The sequence below is a fragment of the Salvelinus alpinus genome, chromosome 13 (assembly GCF_045679555.1).
Source record: "Salvelinus alpinus chromosome 13, SLU_Salpinus.1, whole genome shotgun sequence".
Taxonomy (NCBI): Eukaryota; Metazoa; Chordata; class Actinopteri; order Salmoniformes; family Salmonidae; genus Salvelinus; species Salvelinus alpinus.
In genome coordinates, this window is record NC_092098.1 from 19,010,427 (window position 1) to 19,031,099 (window position 20,673).

The window sequence follows — 20,673 nt, forward strand, 5'->3', positions numbered from 1 at the left end:
AAATTATTACATCACAATACCATGCATCCATTGCGAGTGTACCCATGAGTTTACCAGTCAAATTGCCAGGGCAAGCTCGTTTTAGTCATTCTGTATCTATGTGTGCCATAGCTGCGGCAAGATGTTTGGAGTTGGGGGTGCTGACCACGGTGGGCTGGACAGCAACATAATCAACTAAAGCACTGATCCTTGGGAACGAGCTCAGAATGCTAAGGCTTTATCCATCAATTAAATCAGTAAATAGGTAGCCTAGCCTAGCCTACAAAACGAAAACAATCCGTTCAAATCAAAAGGCCTGATTAATAACATGACATCAATAACGCAGCCACATCCCGAGTCCCCGGTGCCGACACATTCAGAAATCAAAGATGGTTTAGTATTTAGTTAAGGCCAAGAGAACATGAAACACTTTTCAGTGAGAAAACAGAAATCCACTTTGTGTAAAAAATAAATGATGTAAAATGCATCATATTGGCTGTATTTTGAAAGTTATATATCTTGAAAACTTGATTGCTGACATGGAAAAGATTTTGGGACTATCAACAATGGACAAATGGAAAATGCCAAAAGATAGTTTTTGAGTAGAGTTTTCCTTTAAGCTCACAAATCAAACACAGGGCAAAAAGAAAACACCTGCAAAATGTGGTTGTCTAAAAAGGGAACAATTTTAGCAATATGAAAAAAAAGCCCAGGCCCTGAAACAAAACGTAGGCAAAAAATTATTTACACATCATTTCATAGGAAAAAACACGTCATTGGCACTAGTTTGCACAAAGCGGGCAGTTCGGTTTTGTCACTTCAACCCCAAATATATCATACTTTGACTTAAACGATTATTTATTACTGGCCATGGTCTTTCAGCTGGAGAAAGTGGATTTCTACTAGTGTGGGCGTTTAAGAGTCCATGTTACGTCCAAAACGGACTCAACTGCACAAATGTCCGACCATCCCGTCTTCAGTCAGCTGTTTGTTCCACACCATTTTTAAAATGATTCTTATTTTTAACGGTTATGACTGTTATTTTATTTTCATGACGGTCTTCATCGATAACCGTCGGTTATACGGTACTTGTGCCAACCCTACTCATGTAGCAGCCAGATCAAGAAGGATATCAGGTTCCCCAGTAGCCCAGGGACAGGTCTACAGATTAGCTGCCTGCTGCTAGCTGCCACACAACAACACACTAATACACCCTACTGCTGATGTCACTGCTTATTATATATATGGAGAAGAATGGAAACACAGTGCCAACAAAATATTATGGAAGCCTCCACCCTTTAGAATAAAGCCTGCCTGTCATATCAATTTCTGCTCATCTTCATATTATTAATGCTTCTGGTCCTAGAGTCCTGTATTTAGGTTGGGTGAAACCCTGAGAGGTGGGCTGCATATTAAGACATTCCTCAAAAGGAAAAGTAGTCCCTCTTTCTTCATTACTTTTCCTATCAATTATGTTTTCAGTGATGGCCAAAAGGGAAAACGGCACGTGTGGAGGTTATTTCGCTTTCCAATGAGTTGAATCTTGGAGCAGTGTGGTGCCTCGGCTTCCATAACCATGAAAGAAATGTGCATTCACTCAACCCACACATTTTTTCTAGCCTTCCAAAGCAAAGTTCAGTATTTCGATCCAAAAGTGGAAATTGATTTTGTGTTCACTCAAATGCATGCAGAATTACTAGTAACGTTGACTGTGTGTGGCTGTACTGCCTATATCATTACCATGGAGTAAACCTACTGTAACCTGATTGTAACACACTAAAGTAGCCTATATGTATCAATGTGTTGTTTGTGATTTTTTAACATAGAAATCCAAGCGCATCGAAGATAATGGCAACATTCAACCGTTACTATAAAATTGTGTTAGACAGCAAACATGTTGAATTCCATTGCAAGCAGATGCAGAGACAAAATGAATAGAAATGTCATATACTTAATGGTAGAAAAATCGAGATTAATAAAATGCAAATGAAGTGGTTATGGCATGATTAAATATGATGGATATTTAAATGTGAATGCCTTTTTCATGTGTGGGGATAAGTGGCCTTTCTGCGCCCGCAGCTCTTCCTTCTCTCTGCTGATTGGCTACTTGCTGATAGGATGTACTCTCCATATTCCACAGAAATTATTCATTGAATATCATTAAACCTCTAAAACTTTAAGCATTGAATGTTTTATAACTGCACCTGCAGCACTCGACATAGTTAGAAAGTATTATAACAAACAAAATTTGAGTTTAATGTCATGAGTAGGTAGGTAGAGATAAGAATAAGAATAAAAATGGGTTTTATAATATTCTTTAAAAAAATATATATATTTTGAGTTCTATTAGATGAACTTGCAAGACTTGCAAGACAAGATTAGTGTCTAGGATCCTGAATTAATTCATCGGAAATGATCACAAGTATTTTGGGAGCAATGATGCAGCTGGCCTTTGACATGTCCATCTGGCCTGTGTAGAGGTGTACTGTCTGTTGCCCAAAGCAGTAAGACCCCTGCCTGTCTCTCTCTGTGTCCGTGTGCAGAGGTGTGTCCGGTGCCCTGCAGTGCCCACAGTGTGTGTGTGGGAGGGAAGTGCCAGTGTGAGGAGGGCTGGGACGGGCCAGGCTGTGACCTGCAGGCCTGCCACCCCCGCTGCCAGGAGCATGGCCAGTGTAAGAACGGACAGTGTGAGTGCCACCCCGGCTGGGAGGGAGAACACTGCAGCATCGGTGAGTCCCCCCCCCACCCCCCCGAGGACCAACACTACCCTACCACAGGAGGTTAACAAACAGACCGTGTAACGTGACTCTAGTACCTATTGCTCTGTTTAGAAACCATGGGGCTGATTTACTTTACTAAGACTTGATGGTGTTTTAGCATGTCTTAAAACTGTGACCACTAATGTACTAATGACAAATGTGTGAACCACAAATTTTTGCAGATACACATCAATGAATATGTAATCCATTTGAGTGCATATTTTCTAGCACCACACATTGTAAATAGTGTAGCAGTTTAGCAGACCATTAGCTATCCCAGTGAATCATCCATCTGCTGTGTCATTTAGACACACAGTTGTCAGATGGAACACAGTCATTCTTGCCCGGTTATTCAATTCATCTGCTAGAAGAAAACAGGTACCAAACCTTGCTAGGCATTTTGAGGGACCGAGGCAGGGTGTTTAAGAGGGTAACATGTTACCATGTGTCTTAGAGACACTGGCTGGGGTTCAGTGATGTCAGTGCCCTGCCTGTCTGTTGTACAATTTATCCACTTCATTGCTGTTATTTGAGAATGAAAAAAAAGAGTAACAATGAAACTGTTGGTTGCCGCCAGGCTAATTCTCCATCAGCCATGGCCTCTTCCCTAGAGTGGAGGCATTTTTAGTTTCTTGCAACTGAATAATTTGCTCCCCAAGTTCGAACGCACTCAATTAATGTGGCTACACCTTGATAGAACACTGCAGTTTGTCATCTGGGACTAACAGAATTGGGAACTGCCAAGTACATTTTATAAAAGAACCAGAAGATATTTTTTTCACTTCAGAAATGCAAGAAAACCATCCTGTGAAATCGTTTCACTTGCCTTTAGAGATGCGGAATTGGAGATGGGCTCTGTGTCTCTGTGGATGTGTGAATCAAATCATAAAGCTTAGCTCCTGGCACATTAATAGGCTGTAATTATCTCTTCATGTGCCTTGGTGCTAGCATATTATCTCTGAGGCTCAGTAATGTAATCTCACACACTTTTTTTCTTCCTTCCTTTTATCTTCCTATGGTATATAGCGCATTACCTGGATCTCGTTGTTAAAGGTAAGATGCCTTCTCATTCTCTAGGATGGAATTGTTTCAAAGCAGCAGGGATTTTTGAATGGTATTCCTACGACCAAAGCACATTCATTGAAATGTTAATTAATTTTGAGGAGAAAGTATGATGCCCAAACCAATGGCAGACCATTCACCATATTCAATTAATGTGAGATGGAATATAACAAAATATGTAACAAATGTTTTCGAATGGCCAGACATCTGGATTTTATGTAAATGAAAAGCGTAGCAGCATCTGTCCCCATCTCCTTAATCATGAGGAATGACTGGCAGTGTTCTGATACACAGACTGTCTGTCTTCTCCTCTCTCTCCATCCAGACGGCTGTCCAGGCCTGTGCAATGGCCACGGTCGCTGCACCCTGGAACAGAGCGGGTGGCACTGTGTGTGCCAGGCGAGCTGGAGCGGCATGGGATGCAATGTCGTCATGGAGACAGAGTGTGATGACAACGCCGACAACGACGGAGGTAAGGTCCCTGTGGACTGTGGTCTGTCTGTGGCTCAATAATGATGAATGACTTGACCTCCATCGCAGGTGAAGGTCAGGAGGAGGAAATATTTAGAACTCCACTTCTCCTTCCCGACATCTGAGCCAACAAGCATTTCCCGCTCTCTTCCTTTTCATTTTCCTTTTGATAAATCTCACTACAGCAGTCGACATGGCTCACTACAGCAGTCGACATGGCTCACTACAGCAGTCGACATGGCTCACTACAGCAGTCGACATGGCTCACTACAGCAGTCGACATGGCTCACTACAGCAGTCGACATGGCTCACTACAGCAGTCGACATGGCTCACTACAGCAGTCGACATGGCTCACTACAGCAGTCGACGTGGCCCACTACAGCAGTCGACATGGCTCACTACAGCAGTCGACATGGCTCTCAGACCAAGGAGACCTCTAGGTAATTAGCTGGTGGTATGCTACCTGCTGCTTGGCTCCTCTAAAATATTAATGCTTGAGTGTAGCCCCTGGTGTTCCAGTGAACAGGAAACCAGACCTGGTGATCCATTGAACAGAGAACCAGACCTGTTGTTCCAGGGAACCAGACCTGATGTTCCAGTGAACAGAGAACCAGACCTGGTGATCCATTGAACAGAGAACCAGACCTGTTGTTCCAGGGAACCAGACCTGGTGTTCCAGTGAACAGAGGACCAGACCTGGTGTTCCAGTGAACAGAGAACCAGACCTGGTGTTCCAGTGAACAGGAAACCAGACCTGGTGTTCCAGTGAACAGGAAACCAGACCTGGTGTTCCAGTGAACAGGAAACCAGACCTGGTGATCCAGTGAACAGGAAACCAGACCTGGTGATCCATTGAACAGAGAACCAGACCTGGTGTTCCAGTGAACAGAGAACCAGACCTGGTGTTCCAGTGAACAGAGAACCAGACCTGGTGTTCCAACAGAGAACCAGACCTGGTGTTCCAGTGAACAGAGAACCAGACCTGGTGTTCCAGTGAACAGAGAACCAGACCTGGTGTTCCAGTGAACAGAGAACCAGACCTGGTGTTCCAGTGAACAGGGAACCAGACCTGGTGTTGAAGTGAACAGAGAACCATACCTGGTGTTCCAGTGAAAAGAGAGCCAGACCTGGTGTTCCAACAGAGAACCAGACCTGGTGTTCCAGTGAACAGAGAACCAGACCTGGTGTTCCAACAGAGAACCAGACCTGGTGTTCCAACAGAGAACCAGACCTGGTGTTCCAACAGAGAACCAGACCTGGTGTTCCAGTGAACAGGGAACCAGACCTGATGTTGAAGTGAACAGAGAACCAGACCTGGTGTTCCAGTGAATAGAGAACCAGACCTGGTGTTCCAACAGAGAACCAGACCTGGTGTTCCAACAGAAAACCAGACCTGGTGTTCCAGTGGACAGAGAACCAGACCTGGTGTTCCAGTGAACAGAGAACCAGACCTGGTGTTCCAACAGAGAACCAGACCTGGTGTTCCAGTGAACAGAGAACCAGACCTGGTGTTCCAGTGAACAGAGAACCAGACCTGGTGTTCCAGTGAACAGAGAACCAGACCTGGTGTTCCAACAGAGAACCAGACCTGGTGTTCCAGTGAACAGAGAACCAGACCTGGTGTTCCAGTGAACAGAGAACCAGACCTGGTGTTCCAGTGAACAGAGAACCAGACCTGGTGTTCCAGTGAACAGGGAACCAGACCTGGTGTTCCAGTGAACAGGGAACCAGACCTGGTGTTGAAGTGAACAGAGAACCAGACATGGTGTTCCAGTGAACAGAGAACCAGACCTGGTGTTCCAGTGAACAGAGAACCAGACCTGGTATTCCAACAGAAAACCAGACCTGGTGTTCCAACAGAGAACCAGACCTGGTGTTCCAACAGAGAACCAGACCTGGTGTTCCAGTGAACAGGGAACCAGACCTGGTGTTCCAGTGAACAGGGAACCAGACCTGGTGTTCCAGTGAACAGAGAACCAGACCTGGTGTTCCAGTGAACAGAGAACCAGACCTGGTGTTCCAGTGAACAGGGAACCAGACCTGGTGTTCCAGTGAACAGGGAACCAGACCTGGTGTTGAAGTGAACAGAGAACCAGACATGGTGTTCCAGTGAACAGAGAACCAGACCTGGTATTCCAACAGAGAACCAGACCTGGTATTCCAACAGAGAACCAGACCTGGTGTTCCAACAGAGAACCAGACCTGGTGTTCCAACAGAGAACCAGACCTGGTGTTCCAGTGAACAGGGAACCAGACCTGATGTTGAAGTCAACAGAGAACCAGACCTGGTGTTCCAGTGAATAGAGAACCAGACCTGGTGTTCCAACAGAGAACCAGATCTGGTGTTCCAGTGGACAGAGAACCAGACCTGGTGTTCCAGTGAACAGAGAACCAGACCTGGTGTTCCAACAGAGAACCAGACCTGGTGTTCCAGTGAACAGAGAACCAGACCTGGTGTTCCAGTGAACAGAGAACCAGACCTGGTGTTCCAGTGAACAGAGAACCAGACCTGGTGTTCCAGTGAACAGAGAACCAGACCTGGTGTTCCAGTGAACAGAGAACCAGACCTGGTGTTCTAGTAAACAGGGAACCAGACCTGGTGTTCCAGTGAAAAGGGAACCAGACCTGGTGTTGAAGTGAACAGAGAACCAGACATGGTGTTCCAGTGAACAGAAAACCAGACCTGGTGTTCCAGTGAACAGAGAACCAGACCTGGTATTCCAACAGAGAACCAGACCTGGTGTTCCAACAGAGAACCAGACCTGGTGTTCCAGTGAACAGGGAACCAGACCTGTTGTTCCAGTGAACAGAGAACCAGACCTGGTGTTCCAGTGAACAGAGAACCAGACCTGGTGTTCCAGTGAACAGAGAACCAGACCTGGTGTTCCAGTGAACAGAGAACCAGACCTGGTGTTCTAGTGAACAGAGAACCAGACCTGGTGTTCCAGTGAACAGAGAACCAGACCTGGTGTTCCAACAGAGAACCAGACCTGGTGTTCCAGTGAACAGAGAACCAGACCTGGTGTTCCAGTGAACAGAGAACCAGACCTGGTGTTCCAACAGAGAACCAGACCTGGTGTTCCAACAGAGAACCAGACCTGGTGTTCCAACAGAGAACCAGACCTGGTGTTCCAGTGAACAGAGAACCAGACCTGGTGTTCCAGTGAACAGGGAACCAGACCTGGTGTTCCAGTGAACAGAGAACCAGACCTGGTGTTCCAGTGAACAGAGAACCAGACCTGGTGTTCCAGTGAACAGAGAACCAGACCTGGTGTTCCAGTGAACAGAGAACCAGACCTGGTGTTCCAGTGAACAGAGAACCAGACCTGGTGTTCCAGTGAACAGAGAACCAGACCTGGTGTTCCAGTGAACAGAGAACCAGACCTGGTGTTCCAGTGAACAGAGAACCAGACCTAGTGTTCCAGTGAACAGAGAACCAGACCTGGTGTTCCAGTGAACAGAGAACCAGACCTGGTGTTCCAGTGAACAGAGAACCAGACCTGGTGTTCCAGTGAACACGGAACCAGACTTGGTGTTCCAGTGAACAGAGAACCAGACTTGGTGTTCCAGTGAACAGAGAACCAGACCTGGTGTTCCAGTGAACAGAGAACCAGACCTGGTGTTCCAGTGAACAGGAAACCAGACTTGAGGCTTTGGAGCTCAGGTTCAATGCCCATGTCATTGAGGGGAAAGATACCCTACAGAAGAAGCCATTTGTGCACTGACTTACATCGCATGTTTTTGATATTTCAAAGTTTAAAAAGTTTACAATTATGTAATGTGAAGTGTAATACATGTAATGTCGTAGTTACTGTAGTTTAGTATGATATATTAACTATGATTGACAGGTTAGAAAACATACTGCTTCTGAATGTGCACCATGTATCTTCTCATCTAGTGCATGAGTTAGCTTCTTAATGTAAATGTATATTTTATATGAGGTGTAAATTTCCTTTGTGTGTGGCAAAGGAGATAAAAACATACTTCTGTGTACTGTATAGTCAAGCTACCATCTGGAAAAAAGGATGTGGTTTGGAACGCTCCTTGTTCTTCTTTACCTAAAGAAATTATGCAATGTGAGGTGTAATATGAAGAAATTAAGAGTAATTATGAATACCGTACATTCATTTAAAGTGACAGGCTACAAAATGTACTGAATCTGTGTGAGTACTATGTCTCATCCAATTCCTCTACATGAGTCAGATGTTTTAAAGGTGCAATATGCAAAAATCTCTCCACCATTCCCTGGTAGCTAAAATTCAAATAGTTCGCCTAATATCAGTTTATGTGACAAAGCAGAGATTCATTTTACTATCTAAACCGCTGTGAGATGTATTTTCATTAGCCAAAAATATTGTATTTTGAGCTGTTTGAAGCTGGTGTACAAAACCAAAAGTAATAGAGCAAAAATAAAACTTAAGAACAGGAAGTATAGAAATAGTGCACATAAAATAGATCTACCGCTTCTTAGACTTTCTTTCAATGAGAATGACAGATCTATAACAACATTTTTTTATGTGAATTCGGTCAGGTAGCCCAAAATGTACATATTGCAGCTTTAAAATAAACTTCTTTGCATAGGGTGCTAATTAGCTACATTAGACAGTGTTTGGTTCCTTTGTATGTGCAGACAGAAGTGGTAGAGAAGGTAAGAGCATAATATTATGTACAGTCTGTTAGAGATGTGTTTGGAGCATGAACTCTTTACCTCACCCACTCCACATGTTTTCTCAGCTCTGGCTGGCAGCACTTAAAAGAAACACCATTATCTCTTACCTTCAGAGTTCTTAATCAGGTTCTTTATCCCAGTAAGCCTCTATATAGAAGCATGCCAGCTGCTTCACTTTTACAAGTCTTCCTTCTTTGATAATTTTCCCAGTTGCTCTAGCCGTGTTTGTGTGATAATGTGTTAATGTATCTTTATTTGTTTGTAGATCATAAATAATTCACTGTATTTTCTTTTCTAACCCAATACAATAGAAAACACATTCACAATTCGGTTCAGTAATGTGCCGGCAGCCTGGGCAGTAAACCTTTCCTCTGTTATTCTACAACCTAATTTAGTTTAGTCACGGCAGCTATGTCTCTCCCTTCAAAGATGTGACCTCCGCATTGTGTGTGACTTCTTATGACTGATGAGAATCTTGGATGATGTACAGTCATTTTGGCCCTCCTTTAATGTAGAGGGAAATTGTAGGAGGCTCAAATTGGCCCGACACTCCAACAAAGGAGAGGAGGAAATGATCACCCCATGTCAGTTAGTTTCCCAAGCCAATATATATACGTCAGAATCGCAGAACATATTCCTATTTTCATCTCATCTCAACTCCATTAGAAATGCCATTTATATTCTAAATGAGGCCTCGTCAAAGGCATTGGTTGGAAAAACCTAATGGCAAATGATCACCTGAAAAAGAAGAGTGATTAAGAGAAAAGATCATGACTTTTCCAACCAGCTGTAAATGAGTCACTATAATCACACACTTGACCATCCAGTGCTTGGTTTTACATTTGCAGCTGTGGAGTATATTAATTGTACAACATTAGTTCACAAACATGGATAGCAATTCTCCCCCAAATAATTGTTTTCTTCATTATTTTATTGCATTGTTTGTTGATTATGTAAATATGGTGGCAATGGCAGGTACAGTACAGCTGTCTTTGTTGTCGGATACATTATTTTAGTGAGATGTTCTATGCAGTATTGTAACCAGCTAAATGAATGCATTGTGGTCATGACCGATGGAGTTAGAGCTGACCCTGCCAACCAGCGTATAGCTGGGCACCGTGCCTCCTTTACTTTGGCAGCCCAGCACTGAATGGGGATGTTATGGCTCTTGGCCCAGTAGTTATTCTGTTGTGTTGGTCAGTCGTTTACTGAATACATTTTCTTTGGCACATACTGTATATAATTACACCTTATTATTTTCTGCTAGCATACTTAAAATTCTATTCTGAATTATATCCACATTGCACATATTTACCATATGTGGTATAAGTAACCATACTTTTAAAACTTTTAAAACGTTTTATGAGAAAGCGTTGCGGAAGGCGTGTACTAAAGACCAAGAGACATTATTCTGCTTTTAATTATCAAGTAAGTACTTTTAAGTACTTTTGCTGTTGTGTGGCATTCAATGCCAGCAATCTTGATGAATGTCAGCATTCACTTCAGCACTATTGAAAGTGTCTGCCTGAGAGGAGGCTATGGATTTAATGGACCCAACGTGCTGCCGTTGCTCAGACCCACACATTTTGGACATTGAAGAGAACATAATTAAGAAGGCACTGTACTGCAATTATAGAGCAGCAAGTAAGTACAGTATTAAGACTGTATAAATCAGATTGGCATTTTGCTTCTTGTCAGGCATGAACTAGATATATTGTTAACCATCAGCTTCTTCACATTGTTCAAGTTTAAATCATCACAGCTAAGCCATGTCTAACTGATCTTCATTACTGTGTGTTAGAGGATTGGGTGGATGTAGTCCCACTTAGGAGAAACATTATCGATTTATTCTATATCATTTGATTTGTAGTTTCAAACCACTTGAGAGATGTCATCTCAATTTCACAAGGTCCTCTGTGCTTTGAATGTTATGTATCTCTCCCACCTGCGTAACATTGGGAGCCTGAGATACTGTACAGTGTAGACTTAGCTGTGATGTTGTTGTGTTATTGTGTTGTTGTAGATGGCCTGATGGACTGTGTGGACCCAGACTGCTGCCAGCAACCTAGCTGTCACAGTGGGCCTCTGTGCCAGGGCTCCCCGGACCCCCTAGACCTGATCCAGCAGAACCAGACCCCCTACGCCTCGCTCCTCTCACGCCTCTTCTACGACCGCGTACGCTTCCTGGTTGGAAAGGGCAGCACCCATGTCTTCCCTGGCGACATCCCGTTCGACAGCAGGTAGAATAGATAATATAGCCGATACAATTTACCTCTGGTACCGCATGAATGAACAGGAATAGCTTGTTATATACTGTAGAATTATAATTGCCACTGAAGTACAGGTCCTTTTATACACAGCTATTTGTAGGCTACCACAGTACTCTGTATGGATATAGCACATTTGCCTTTGTCAACTGAACTGGAAAACAATGTAACTTGTTATAGTATAATTAAAATACCCAGTGAACTAAAACGTTGCTCTCTCCTAGCCGAGCCTCAGTGATCCGGGGGCAGGTGGTGGCACTAGACGGGACCCCACTGGTGGGAGTGAACATCAGCTTCCAGCAGTACCCTGAATTTGGCTTCTCTGTCAGTCGCCAGGATGGCAGGTAGGTAGACAGTGGTCTAGTATTGTATTGTAGATACTATAGTAAATTGGCTTAATATGATGTTTTGCCGCTACTGATTGTGTGTTTGTGTGGATTCTGTTCCTGTAGTTTTGACCTGGTGGCTGCAGGGGGCATCTCAGTCTCCCTGATCTTCCAGAGGGCTCCCTTCCTCATGCAGAAACGCACCATCTGGTTACCGTGGAACCAGTTTGTGGTTGTAGAGAAGGTCACCATGGCGAGGGTTGAGTCTCGCCCCCCTGTGTGTAACCTGAAGAACCTGGTCAGTCCGTACCCCATCGTCCTCCCCTCCCCTCTCATCCGCTTTGCCAGAACCTGTGAGGAGAGAGGCCCAGCCATCCCTGAGCTGCAGGTACAGTAGCTGGTCCACTCACCAGTCAGTAATATACATAATATATACAGTCCCAGGGATGCTCACTCAGCTTTCAATTACCACCTATACTAAACCATTTCCATAATGCATACATCTCTAAGCACAATATCATTTTAGGACATCCAGGTGTATATTATAAATGGCTGGTTTTATTCCAATTCCTGCATTTTTCTTTATTCTGGATCCTGTCTAATTTTCACCTGGCTCATATTGTACCTGTGAAATCATCTTAGAATCTCACACTAATCAGTTGCCGGGGCGCTTTATTCCCAGAGCTGCTCGCTATCTTCTCCCCCGATCCCACTGATATTCCTACCTCAGCTTTGGAACTGTGTTTTGCAGATTGTAGACATCCTAGTTTGTTGTGAGCGATAATGAAACTGATAGTGATTTTAATGAGGACCCAGTTCAGAGTGATTGAAGCTGTGAGCAATGAAGGGTGGGAGTGGGGGTTAGATCGTCAGCAGTAATTAAAATGTCCTCCTGTACGCTGCTAATGATATAGAATATAGATGTAATTTAGTATTCCAGGGGCATCGTGTATGTAGAATAATGTTCCAAAAGTGTAAAAAATAAAGTGTTATTTTGATTGGATTTTAAGAAAGTGACATATAGTACTAGCTAGTATATCTTGGAACGAGTACAAACACCAGGTGATCAAAGATACTTTACTGAAAGACTTGTAAGATGTTTTTATACATAGTTTGTATGCTCTGACTTGTGAAGTTTTTCCAACTCCTGGTAACCAATAGTACATAATAACAGCGGCCAAAATGCTTTCTCCTCCTCAGGCTGTCCAAGAGGAGATCACCATCCCTGGCAGTTTCTTAAAGCTCACCTACCTGAGCACCCGCTCCCCTGGCTACAAGGCTCTGTTCCGCATCATCTTAACCCACTCCATCATCCCCACTGGCCTGGCTAAGGTGCACGTGTCCACCGCCATCGAGGGACGACTCTTTCAGAAGTGGTTCCCTGCCGCCCCCAACCTGGTCTACGTCCTGGCCTGGAACAAGACTGATGTCTATGGGCAGAAAGTGGTGGGCCTGGCCCAAGCTCTGGGTAAGATCATATGCAGCATTTCAATCATGTCCTGTCATGTACATTCAGATTCCCTGTAGAACAAATATAATGTGCTGTATTTCACTCCTTTGACAATTTTCACCCAAGGGATGACAGCAAGCAACATGCTCCATGGGTAACTGGGAGAGACAATCTGTAGCTAATGGCAAATAAAAATCTATAAAGACAGTATTACATTCAGCAGTGCCACAGCAGAACAGCATGTTACTTTTGTTCTACTTTATCGTTAGATAATACAATCACACAGAGCTCTAAAGACATTGTCGGTGTGTTAATGGTCAGTGGTATGAAAGACTGACAGATTTTTCAAGGGCCACATATAAGCTTTGTTTTTATCAGTGGTTGATTTAGTGTGCTGGCTGCCTATTGGGACCTACAGCTCTGATGCATTGTTGCAATTTGTCTTAATGGAGAGAGTGTTACAAATCTAACTGGAACAGAAAGCAGGGGCTACTCTTATCTCTTTCACACACTATGAGGACGTCTCTCTGGATTGCTCTCCATGCCTTGTATTACTGTCAGATAGCAGAGTGTTTCTTGATTGCCTAGCTGGTGTGCATGTGTTGGAATCCTTTCTTACAGAATACAGTTTAATCTGTGCGTATCCAGCTCCTTGATGGTGGATATGAGGCACTGTGGTTAATAGTCTGTGATATAAATAGGAAGTCCTGAAGATGTTATGGCCCGTTTATCTATAAATAACATCGAACACATGGCACAATTAGAAACGACATCCAAACTAAATTGAAATTCAAAACACATTTTGTTATGGTGCAAACATATTTTCCTCCACACTAAATAAACCCGAGGAAGAGATAAGGAGATGAAAAAGGCTCTAATTTATTCATTTATCTTTATGTACCAGTGGGAATTGAGCTCAACCTCAAACCTCATCCACTCTCTCTCCTCCTTACTCACCCTCTCTCTCTTCGTTGCCGATAGTAACAGGCTGATCTATCATGGTGACACAAGCAGGAGCCTGTAGCTACTCTGTGTGTAACTGACTATGTCCTGCTTGGTGTGTGTGTGTGTGTGTGTGTGTGTGTGTGTGTGTGTGTGTGTGTGTGTGTGTGTGTGTGTGTGTGTGTGTGTGTGTGTGTGTGTGTGTGTGTGTGTGTGTGTGTGTGTGTGTGTGTGTGTGTGTGTGTGTGTGTGTGTGTGTGTGTTTCCTTCGCATGTGTTTGTGTGTGTGTGTGCTTCCTTCGCGTGTGTTTGTGTGGGTGAGCGAGCGAGCGAGGGAAAGAGAGACGGTGAGCCGGAGCAAGGAAAGAGGGTGAGCATACTGGGTGGATGCAGCAGAGCATGATGGTATCAGTGATGCATTAAAAAGTCTCGGGAGAATCGCAGACTGTTAGCACACACCCAGGCTGCTCTATAACCACCATAATGCCTCGTTCCAGCCTCTGCCTGGACCACGGCAACTCTAGGTTCACTGCAATTGTACACTGCAAGAGCTAGTCACACCATCACAAAAGCATTAGGGGTTGTTGTTTTCCAGGTGTGTCTCATTGTAATTGCAATAACAACAGGGTAATGAATGCATGACAATTGGCGGTGTCCCATTAACGGCCCAGTGGTCCCTTTTGTTCCAGTCTCTGTAGGCTATGAGTATGAGTCATGTGCTGACTACATTGTGTGGGAGAGAAGGATGGCTCAGCTGCAGGGCTTTGAGATGATTGCCTCCAACCTGGGGGGCTGGTCCCTGGACAAGCACCACATCCTTAACCTACAAAGCGGTGAGGGCTCTGTTCCTCTGTGTCCCAATTCCATTCAGCAGTACTGTACCCTCAGCCCACCTAACCTGACACTATTTCATACCTGGTTATCCAGTAGGAATATTGTGAAGACATTCTTGCCAAACTATTATTGTTTTAACTTCCATTTCAAATGACTTGATACAGACAGACAGACCTACATAGAATTATTACTGTATTATATCAGAGAGTTCTGTTCTATAGTGCTAGATTGCGTCAGTTTGAGAGAGCTAGTTTTATGCATCCCTCTTGGTCTTTGAAGATTCCAGGAAGGACTAGTCATTCCTCTGGATATGATTGTAATTGCTAGTTGTCCTTCAACTCCAGGTGTTCTACACAAAGGGAATGGAGAGAACATCTTCATCTCCCAGCAACCACCAGTCATCTACACAGTGATGGGGACGGGGTACTTGCGCACCATCCCCTGCCCCAACTGTAACGGGCCTGCCCTGGGTAGAAAGCTCTACGCTCCTGTCGCTATCACCTGTGGCTCTGACGGCAGCATCTACGTTGGCGACTTCAACTTCATCAGAAGGATTCTTCCCAATGGATTCGTCATCAGCGTTTTAGAATTGAGGTGACACTCCCGAGCAGTAGTTAAAGATGCTTTTCGGTGTTTTTCTGTGATTATGTATTTGTACATTATCTCAAGGACTGAGGTTGAAGCATTCAAAATATATACTGTAATGAAAGTTGTTGTATTGCTAGTTGCCAAGCTATTTTGCTATTGCTGCTGTTGCTATGATTGTTACATTTTTAATGTGAAATGGAAAAAGATGGGAAAATTAGTCATCTATTGTATACACAGCACATGAACGAATTGAACTGAGAAGTTTCATTGAAATGCTTTCATAAGTATAATCATGGATCGGAGAGAAGATATTTATCCAAGGATAAGAACTAATACTCTTTCTCTCTCTTTAATACAACGCTGCTAGGAATCGAGATCTCAGGCACAGGTACGTTTTCAATACCGTACTCAGTCAGACTCAGAACATAATGTATTTTCCTGAAAAAAAATGTTATGACACTGCAGCATGAAAAGAGCAGTGCTTCTGTTGCAAACCGCCAGCCTATCTTTCATGGATGATGTTCTTATTTGGTTACAGAATACAGGATTTGAAGTGAGGAGACAGTCAGTCAATATGGAAGTGTATTGACCTGGATTTAAAGCAGTTCAATGTCGGTCTTGGAGGGCCAAAATACTTTTCAAGTTTTCATCCTCTCTGTCTAATAAGGGACTAATTCAGACCTGGGACACCAGATTAGTGCTATTAACTACCAGGTAGAGACAAAAAGCAGAAGTGTTTTGGCCCTCCAGGACTGGAATTGAACAGCCCTGATTTAAAGGGAGCAAGGATTAGAAATGGGCTACCTTTGGAGAGAAATACAGACGAGGTCTTTAAAGGGTTCCTCTTATCGTAGACAAGCCCCAGCCTTTCATGTGTGCTTAGATGGGGCAGCGCCCCGCTGGAAAGGCCAGTTTAACACTGTTGTGTTGGGATAGGCTTCTCATACTCTCTCCCCTAAACAAACAGGCTCTCATGTCTCCCAGAGATATGATTCATCTTTTCATGCAGCCGTCATGTTCGCAATTGATTATTTCTCAATCAAAGCCTGTAAAAAAAACTCGCTGCACTAGCTTTGCTTTTTCCCTCACTGCATGTATGACCCAACTAAATCCTGAGATGAGTAATTTTCCTCTGCGAATAGCCTAATGTTTACAGAGAGGGTTTCCTGGTGATGGTAGTAGATGGCATCGTTCACTGGGAGGCACGTCTTCACACATACAGTAGCTCTGACTTAGTCTCTCTGTCAGGGCTCTCATTACACAGGCCCTTAGGTTGCCTCCATCATTTTCAGTGGTGGAAAAAGTATTAAATTGTTATACTTGAGTAAAAGTAAAGGTAACTTAATAGAAAATGACTCAAGTAAAAGTGAAAGTCACTCAGTAAAATACTACTTGTCTAAGAGTCTAAAAGTATCTGATTTTAAATGTACTTGGGTACAGTGGTGGGAAAAGTACTAAATTGTCATACAAAAGTAAAAGTAAATGCTTTACATCAAATTCCTTATATAAAGCAAACCAGATGGCACAAGGTTTAATTTGATTAGATTTTTTACTGATAGCCAGGGGCACACTCCAACACTCTGACATAATTTACAAACGCAGTATTTGTGTTTAGTGAGTCCGCCAGATCAGAGGCAGTAGGAATGTAAATGTGTTATATTGATAGGTGCATGAATTGGACAATAATTCTGTCCTGCCTGAGCATTCTAAATGTCACGAGTACTTTTGGGTGTCAGGGAAAATGTATGTGAGTAAAAAGTACATTATTTTCTTTAGGAATGTAGTGGAGTAAAAGTAAAAATTGTCAAAAATGTAAATAGTAAAATAAAGTACAAATACCCCCAAAAAACGAGTTATTAATTTGTACTTTAAAGTACTTTATACTTAAGTACTTTACACCACTGATCTTTTTGTCATGATTTCAGTCCCCTTTCAGTTGCAGTGCAATTACTGTAAAGATGATACAGCTGTCAGAGTTAGAGCTGTATGGATTTTAATCATATCTTCAGGTGAAAAGATTGAGTTTGTCTGTGGTTGGCAGATGTTTGTTTCACATTAGTGAGATGTTAATGTCGGAACCTACAGTATGACGTGGTTCCTCTTGAGCAACCATTTAAGATGAAAGACTGTGAAGGAAACTGAACTGTTTTTTAATGATAAAAGCCAGCTCTTTTGGGATTGATCAGTAAATGTGTATTTCATATATACAGTACCAGGGATGGGCAACTTTGATAAGGGTGGGGGCCGCAAAAAAACGGAAATCATCATGAGGGCCGCAGTGCCTCGTGGGTCTGCTTACCCAATTCTTAAAATTTTGCCATAGGGTGGAGGCAAATGTTTGCAGTTTTTATTATGATCACTGATGGTCAGTTGGCCCCACGCTGGTCGGTAATTTGACCATGCTTACTACAAGTTCAGATAGCTGGCTGCTAGACTAACTTACCGATCTAATGTAGCTGACATGGGCTAATTGAGCGACTGCTGATGCACAACCACATTTTGAAACCTTGTGTAGTCTATTATTCTAACTCTCAACAGTAATTTGAGACCCCGACTGTGTTCCCCCGAAAAAATATATATATGTATTATTATTTTTTATTGGTCCACGAGCCTACAAAAGGGTCGCCCATCCCTGATATATACAAACAGTACATTGTTAATGTTTTTTGTAGTGTAGACCTAAGTGATAGGGTCTTTTCTTTGCAGCTCCAGCCCAGCCCATAAGTACTACTTGGCCATGGACCCAGTAAGGGAGGCCCTCTACTTGTCTGACACCAGCAGCAGGAGGGTCTATAGACTCAGGACCCTCACAGAGCCCAAGGACCTGGCCAAAAACATGGAGGTGGTGGCAGGGACGGGGGACCAGTGCACCCCCTTCGATCAAGGCCACTGTGGAGACGGGGGCAAAGCCATCGATGCCTCCCTCAACAACCCCAGAGGTACAGCATCATCACTACCTTAATATGGCAATTAGTCTATAACCCTGAAAATAGTAAAGGGCTACCTTATTTTCAAACGGAAATTACAGAATTAACCATCTAGTGTGAAGGGAGACATTTAAAGGCTTTCAAAAGGGTTCTTCGGCTGTCCCCATAGGAGAACCCTTTTTGGTTCCAGGGAAAACCCTTTTGGTTACAGGTAGAACCCTCTGTATAAAAGGGATCTACATGTAACCCAAAAGGGCTCTACATTGAACTAAAAGGGTTCTACCTGGAACCAAAAAGGGTTCTTAAAAGGGTTCTCCTATGCAGACAGCTGAAGAACCCTTTTAGGTTCTAGATAGTTCCTTTTTGTCTAAGTCTGTATGCAGAGACCAGTCCCTTTCCTGAACCTGAGAAGCATTATGATTCAGGGTCTGAATATTGACATGTATTATTAGCAGAGGTTAAATGTGCTTCTGTCTTGTCAATAGCAAATCCTTGAAATTGGTTGAAGGTGAAGCTTTGTCCACCAATGATGATCCCATTCATTTTCTGTTCTCAAACAGCAGCGGCTTTGAAGTTCAAATAGAGTGTCTCTCCTTCTTGCCAGGGTTGAAAATTCCTGTCTCCCCTCTACGGCTAATATGTGTAGGAGCCAAATGAGGGTCAGAGCAATGTGGGCACATCATTTAGACTGGCTGCAGCCCGGGCATGATGTTCCGGATCCAGCGCTGAGACGCTATTAATTCCAGCTATGTGCCCGCCCCTCCTCTCTCCCCCTCCCGGTTTCCCTCAGCCTCCCCTTCAGCCTTATCAAATGGGTTGGGAGCAGCTTAGTTAGACCACACAGCACAGTATGGCAGCAATGGAAATGAATTTCGCTGCTCCTCCAACACACAATACCAGGGATCCCATGGCCCCGTAGGCGCCAGAGTAATGCCTTTATCAGGTGATAACACACAGTCGCTGCATCAGTCCTTCACACACAGTCCCAATAACTGACTCTCCCCTTCACAGGACAGGCCTTTATAGTGCTGCTGCAGGAACATGTGACATGGTCCAATGCAGCCAGTTGATCCACCTAGCCCGGTCAGGAGTAAAGATGGCAGCCAAATCAAAATCAAGATGTTACTGTAAAAGCATGACTAGTGATGAAACTGTTCCTAAATCAGGGAGCCCAGGCCGGGAGGGAGCAGGATACTGTATTGCTAACAGGATTTAAGTGTGGCTGACAGATCTGCAAAGTAGGAGGAGAGGCTGCCGTACTCCACGACATAGCATTAACCTTCAGGAATAATGAGTATTACTGGCTGTCACAGATGCAGATGCAGTTTTTGTGAAGCAACTGCAGTCCATACGCGCACTACTGTTTGGGCCTTCATTGATATTGATGTTGTATTGACACTCTCCTCAGTCCCACGTTTTTTTGAAGTGTCCCCAGCAGCACATAACGCATTACAACTATTAATTATAATAGCTCCCTGAACCAGGAAACCACAACATCAGTTCATCACTGTCACCTCAGCCAGCTTTGGATTTATCCTCATTTTGTGGTTCCTGCTGCATTCTGTTGTGTTGCATAAATAGGACACTAAGAGAAAGGCTTTGGATTATGTGTTTTTCTGCGAACTGTGCTCTTAACTAGGCTTCTATACTATTAAGAGACAGGATTGCACTTAGCAAATTGTGTTGAGTTGTTTTTTTTGGTTTAACAATCCCTAATATGTCATATTCATAGGGGTCTTGTTTTATTGATCCAGCTTTGAGGACAAGATGTAAAGGTTTGATTACATCAGTGAAAACAATTTGTACGGGCATGATCAAATCAGGGAAACTGTGAAGTCAATTACAATGTGCAAAAACAGGGGTAGTAATAGGCTAGCACCAGGTGGTTCTTTGAAAGAGGTGCTTTACAGACTACGCCACTTCATTGCATGATGCCATACAGTAAGGGTTTGTTTTAATATAGTAACGTGAGGCTGATAGATGGCTCAGACATGGTGACACTCCAGACAGGGATGGATTAGATAGTCTTTCACTCATAACAACAGTGAAATTGAGATCAATCCATTTCCCCTGGTGGATTGATTCCCATGTTGTTACGGTAACTGCAAATACTACATTGTTCCACCTGCAAGCGACTGTGTACTGTATCAGCTAATGGTCCACTTGGCCTGAATTTGTTCAGTATAGGTATGAGTTGTATAGAAATACACTGTATTCATATGTGGATTTTGTGATTAGTCATTTGTATGCTTTTGTTGGGGATGGTTGACAGGGTTGTTGTGACTAGGACTAGATGCTGTTAGCATCCTTTCCTCTGTATGACAGATCTATCTGTTCTCATGTTGATCTATTAAACACACTTTACCAGAGCACTTCACACAGTAGGGCTATATTCTTA

The 20,673-nt window shown here is 43.5% G+C and overlaps 1 protein-coding gene across 3 annotated transcripts in view; it reads left to right on the forward strand.

Moving 5' to 3' along the window:
* The window catches only part of LOC139537260 (teneurin-1-like), a 184,481-nt gene that overhangs the window by 133,665 nt on the left and 30,143 nt on the right, over positions 1 to 20,673 (forward strand). For all 3 annotated transcript variants that reach the window (XM_071338378.1, XM_071338379.1, XM_071338380.1), the window contains exons 12-22: positions 2,523 to 2,708; positions 3,765 to 3,791; positions 4,126 to 4,272; positions 10,965 to 11,181; positions 11,433 to 11,552; positions 11,661 to 11,922; positions 12,735 to 13,002; positions 14,616 to 14,759; positions 15,105 to 15,354; positions 15,716 to 15,736; positions 18,055 to 18,287. In XM_071338378.1, coding sequence (XP_071194479.1) covers positions 2,523 to 2,708; positions 3,765 to 3,791; positions 4,126 to 4,272; positions 10,965 to 11,181; positions 11,433 to 11,552; positions 11,661 to 11,922; positions 12,735 to 13,002; positions 14,616 to 14,759; positions 15,105 to 15,354; positions 15,716 to 15,736; positions 18,055 to 18,287 — 1,875 coding nt within the window. The remainder of the gene's footprint in view (positions 1 to 2,522; positions 2,709 to 3,764; positions 3,792 to 4,125; positions 4,273 to 10,964; positions 11,182 to 11,432; positions 11,553 to 11,660; positions 11,923 to 12,734; positions 13,003 to 14,615; positions 14,760 to 15,104; positions 15,355 to 15,715; positions 15,737 to 18,054; positions 18,288 to 20,673) is intronic.